The 5,822-nt window shown below is 47.4% G+C and overlaps 1 protein-coding gene across 1 annotated transcript in view; it reads right to left on the reverse strand.

The window, feature by feature from the left end:
* Positions 1-776, reverse strand: part of LOC104507351 (mitochondrial fission factor-like) — a gene marked incomplete at its 5' end in the record, with an annotated part of 3,386 nt that extends 2,610 nt beyond the window's left edge. The window contains one exon of the mRNA XM_010148596.1: positions 714-776. Within this exon, the coding sequence (XP_010146898.1) occupies positions 714-776 (63 nt within the window). The remainder of the gene's footprint in view (positions 1-713) is intronic.
* Positions 777-5,822: the final 5,046 nt, after the last annotated feature.

The raw sequence follows: 5,822 nt of genomic DNA on the forward strand, positions 1-5,822 counted from the left end.
GTATATTATTTTAATATCAACCTAATGTCCCTGCTCTCCGAACCATTCGAGGGATTACATCAGGAGGGTTACCAGCAAGAAGTCCCTTGAGATAATCTCTTGGACAAGTACAAAAAACTGAACTCCCGAGCTAGAGAAGAATCACCTGCTTGGATCCAATGTCTACAGAAGCGCAAACGTCATCCCTGTTTTAATAGAAACACAGAAGTGTTTCCATTAAAATGGAAATGGGAAAGGCCTATAGTTTTCCCTCCATCCTGACCATGAGATTACGTGTCAACCTTACGCCGAGTTCCACCAAGACAACGTCAATCTGCTCAGGTAATGGCAGTGAAACTGCATCCAGCTGCGGCTGGCAACCACAGGCCTGCTGCTGGCAACACCGGGGAAAAGCGGGGTGATCCACAGCCCAAGCTCCTAGCAACAGAAAGACGAAACTCCCTACTAACCAGAAAACACGGGACGTCTACCGCTAATGTTATTTAAAGGCCTCCCCTCCTCGCAGAATCCTGCAGTGCGCTCTACCCGTTAGACACGTGAGGCGTTCGCAGGTGACGTGGGCGGGTAAGGAGGAAAGGCCTGAAATACCTCACGAGTTGAAAGGCCGGACAGAAGCGAGCACTGCGGTTTAAAATAACGACACTAGAAACAGAAGTCTGACTTTGACAATCTAAATCAACGGATTGGGACTAACGAAAAAAAAGACTCTTTACCTGGTGTTGTCGTGATGAGGGTTAGAGGAAGTGGTAGCAGCTGACCCACCACGTAACACTGGCCTGCAGCAGGTTTTTGCAGATAGAAAGCACGAGACAAACAGGAAACGACAGAGACAAGAGGTAAAACACAGAAGAAAGGAGCATCGAAACACTTCCCCTCACACTGTATAGTGCTTCCATACCACAGAATATCCATTCACTTGGTTATAAGCTGCACTGTCACGTTGCTCTTACTCGGATTTAATCAACACTGCATGTGTGTGCAGCTAGGAGAGGTAGGCAAGTTTTTGTCTTCCATAAATTCAGCTGTATCAAACTGTTGGAATAGATTTGGTGGAGGTTATCATCCTTATGAAATAACCATGGGAAACCTCAGGTTTTAAAAAAAAAAATATTGCCCCCAAAACCTCTCCCCTCCAAAAAAAGGTAGCTGCACATCATAAAAGCCTTTGTCATCCTCCTCTCCCCCCTGTAGTGAAAGGGGAGATTTGGCTTTTCGTTACTCATGCATGGCAGATGGACTTCAGAAAACCAGGGCTAGTAGCCCAAGGACCGTACGTTGTCTGAAGAGAGGTAGATCTCTCCAGGAAGAAGTGCCTAAAAGCTTCAAGTAGAAGGCATGAACATCCCTGGAAGTGTTGCTCTTTCAATTTCTTTTCTTTCTCGGCAGAGACAAAGAAAAGGTAGAGCTTTTGAAGTTGCTGCACCTCTGCGACATGCGTTGGCTTTGCAAGAAGAAGGCACCGTGGCACAGTCTACAGCGGGCACCAACACCAGCGGCACCTCCCGGCAAAGCCGGCACCAGGTGATCGCAGTGCCTCTGGCAAGGAGGCAGTGGCGTTCCACACCTAAGACGTGTAAACACACTGTTCAGGAGCCTGAAACCTTTTTCAGATTTCTTCCGTTTCCCCAGTGCCAACAGGAGGGATTCGCACCATGCACTGAACCCCTGTATGCGCCGGGCTAGGAGAACGTAGGGGCGAAGACCTTTACAGCAGGTACGTGTGGGAGGCAGAGGACTGGTGCTGAGGCAGCTGGGAGAATGCTGTGGCCTGGCCTGGAAACGAGCAAGAACCTATGCCAAAATACCACAACCACCAGTTTCATCTGATGAGGATGGAGGAGCTTAGCAAACTCTGCGACCTGATACAATCCTTACTGGGACTAGGTCCTGCCCTAACCAGCACCCTAAGAGCACACCACAGTGTTTTTCACCTAGCATGTACGGTAAGCCGGCTTGATTTACTTTCTAAAACAGAAACCCTCGTTCCCAATACACACAATAAAAGAATGTCCTTACCTAAACGCATGAGGTCTTGCAGAAAGTTACCCAAAAAGGTATTCCTATTTTTTAACCAGTGAAATAATTCAGCTAAAGTCTTGTCTGAGAGATGCTAGGACTAAATACTTGGAAAAATGGCAAAGGTGGCAGAACCCAAGTCACCCGTAATTAACTGGCCGAGACGTGAATGCCAGCTTGTCACTCTCCAGGAGGCGTGTCCCATGCCATGACACAGGACAGCAGCATTTGGATCGGGTACAATGAGAACGGTAGGCCTAAAGTGCTCTCTAAGCTCTTGGGGTCCCTGGTGTTTCGGGGCAAAGAGAGTTGTACAGCTGTTGTGGAAGGAATCAGTGCTAATTCCCACTGCCCTTCCCAAGGATGGCTTGGAGGTGGCAGCCAAGGGCTGCAGCAAGGAACAGAACTAGAGCACTCTGGGATCTGTGCAAAGCGGGAGCTTAATCTAAAGGTAAATCTGTAATCCTGCTTCCCAACACAGCCAGGCTGCTAAGCTGCACGTGACTGGTTCGTTTTCTTTGCAGTCCACGTTTTACTTCTTTACAGGTGGATCCAAAAGGATCACCAGAACAGTCCCCTGCCCCGCCCCTTCCACACTTTCTACTTGCTTGGGTTTATATCTCACCAAAAACCTTCACTATGCAGATGGCAGTGGCCTCATAGCAGAGATCACCTTACACCAAAATGAGCAGCAAGGTTTCTGGTAAATGCAGAATGCACGAGTATAATTTAGCCAGGCTATTAAACACATGACTTTCTTGAAAAGTTTTAATGTACTCAGGTTTTTAATTTCCTGGCTGCTTCTGCCAATTCCATCCTAAACTGACCATGACCAACAGACTATCAGAAGCAGCCACAGCTCCGAGGCCACGTACACTCAATGCTTTCCCACTGCAAACACAGCAGCCTGAACTATGAAGGGAATGCGGAGTTTATCACCTCATCGGAGTGGGAAAGCAGGCAACAAGGCAACGAATGACCACACGAAACTGGTCTGTCTTCCGCTGCTTCCGCGATGGAAATACCACAGTACTGATGCAACCATAAACACGCGGTCCACAAGGAAAACAGCCAGGTGTGGACAACCTAGGTGCCTGGGTCCAGCTTCCATCGCTTGCGTGCACAGGGGACGGGGACCAGCACATGCTCTTCGTGCAGCAGAGGCAGCGGCGACATTCACCTCTCACTGTACTTTAAACACCCCGGAGTCTCAGACAGGCCATAAGAATGGACACTAGGCCTTTACGGACATGCTCTGGATGTGCACTGGGGAGGGAAGCTCGGCTTCTGAAGTACAGGAGGGATCGGTGCATGGAAGAATCAGGGATGAAACTGCTCCCCTCGCTTGTCTCAGTGCTGTAAGTGCTGACTTCAATAAAGGAACCGGCTACTGCTTTTCCCAGGCTCCTTCCCATTTGCAGACCCACTTCATTTCCTTCTGAACTATCCTGCCCCAATCCAAAGTCACGCGTACCCCTCTTCGATGGTCTTAACCCACAGCCCGTTTTACTTCTGCCATAAACACATCACTAACGTGCTTGGTGAAAGAAGTGCCGTAACCCCTCAGGATGTGATCACGTGGGTGAAGTTTGGCATTTGAGGAGGACAGTGGCTCTTTAGAACGGGCCAGCCTGAAGAGAGGAAACAGTAATAAATTTCCATACTTTTTTCTCCTAACTAAAAAGATGTTGACCCAAGAGATGAAGAGCAGTTCACTAGAGCACGGATTTCAACACAACTCAGATATGAAATTGCTTTTTCCCCTGCATTTAACACTAAAGTTTCCTTAAACGCATCAGGGGGTTATTTGAGGTTTTTTTGTTGCCCGCAGCATAAAAGATCAATCTTTAACTAGGTATAGGCCCTACAGTCATTCTACAGAAATTGAAACAGAAAAAATGGTCGTAACCAGAAACCAAAACTGACCTATTGTCCTTGTCCAAGCTGAGGGAAATGCAAGAGTAAACAGAGAGTGTAAACAGTGATCGTTAAATCGTTGCCCACTTAAATGAGCTGCTACGCGAGCAGTGCCGGCTAAACTAGGCGTAATTCGCTCTCTGCAGCAGTGCAATCAGCACCTACCGTCAGCAGTTGCAGTAGATTGGAAAATATTTTTTGGGGGGAAAAAAAAAAAAGGCAAGCCATGAAACAAGTTCAGAGTATTTCCAGTAACACACAGTCAGACCTTGTTCATTTTAAAAGATCTCTTCTAGCATTACACATAAAATGTTACAATAGGTAAGGTTTTGAGATAGAAAGCACATTACACAGCAAAAGAACAGAGTGCAGGTTTGGAGCAATTTAAAATGAACAATATTCGGCAACCATGCAAGTGGATCATCCAAAGTTCACATTCCTATGCCAGCTGTAGAGTAATGGTGGGTATCCAAATACCCAACCACCAAGAATACACTTTCACCCTCTGGAAAAGCTCCTGGGTTTGCCACCTTATTTGTTCATGGGTGACCAGAAACAGGTCTCCTGTTTCTTCTAGGAAGGTCAGTAAGAACACCTCAAAAATGAACCCAAACCAGGAAGAGTAATGTAGGTTTTGAAGTATTCCGAACCCTAGAAATTTTCTGATGACTGAAGGAAGTTGAAAGCGTGTGTATGGATAGGTGTATGTACTCCAGAATCCAGGAAAACATGAGCCAGAACTTGCCTAACGGAAGCCAGGAACAGAACCTGTTAGCCTCACTGCAGACTGGGGAAAGGGCTGGAATGTCAGTCTCTATTTTAACAAGGACTCCTGGCACAGTATCCCTAAGTGCTGTTATCCACAGACAGTAGAACAGAACAAAGCCTTAATTTTGTAAACCAAAACAAACTTGTAGTTCCATCTAGTTTTTAATACTGACATGAGAAAATCCAAACAGTATTGCTGTCCAACTGTTGACAGGCATCCAAACTTTAACAGCTACAGCCTGAAATTTCATAGGATTAAGCCAGGGTTAAGCACCCAACTCACAGAATTTCAAGGGGAACCATGCAGCTGATTTCTTTTTGGGTTTTGGGTTTTTTTTTTTTAAGTCCCAGTTTCAGCACATAAGGGCCAGCAGGACCGGAGTTCTCTACCATCCAGGAATGGCAATATGGGCACCCGTATGCCGTCAAGTCAGCAAACACGGCGAGCCACAGGAGGTGCCGGTTTGGGAAGTGCAAACACACAATAAGATTGGCTTGATAGTCATGTTTTATTACCAAACCACTAGAGAGCAAATGATTCAACTTCCCACTACAGAATTAGGAGTGCTGCTGGGAGATGAACAACCAGCAGCAGATGGCAAATTTCCAAGAACTTCCTACCAGCGGCCACACGGAAGGGCTGGAGGGGGGATGAGCACTTCTTCCCAGCGGCCTTGCCAAGTACCGCCTCTGCCGGGCCCTCCTGGCAAGCCCTGGGGGTCTCGCCTAGCCCTACACCAGAGACCGACCGGGCAATTGGTACCTGAACCTCTGTGCCAGCATACTACTGAAATGGAAATTGCTTTTGGAAAATCAGCCTTGCCAATATTAGTCTTTAGAAATGCTTCTATAGTGGCAAACATGCCATTCTCGTAGGGCTTGCAAGTGCCAAATCAAAGCAGCCCAAGGATACATCAAGTGGGCAAAAATCCACCGGAGAGCACAGCAGTACTATACGACGGCTGTCACGAGGCTTGTTTTGGCTCGCCATCTCTCCAGCTATCAGCTTATCCACCAAACCAGAGGCAGCGCTATGAGAGGAGCGACCAGCTTCTCGGCGTACACTGCCTTTCTTGCTCCCGGCGCCCAGCAGAGTGGGCACCATCAGAATCACAGAATCA

The sequence above is a fragment of the Eurypyga helias genome, unplaced genomic scaffold (assembly GCF_000690775.1).
Source record: "Eurypyga helias isolate BGI_N326 unplaced genomic scaffold, ASM69077v1 scaffold22623, whole genome shotgun sequence".
NCBI lineage: Eukaryota > Metazoa > Chordata > Aves > Eurypygiformes > Eurypygidae > Eurypyga > Eurypyga helias.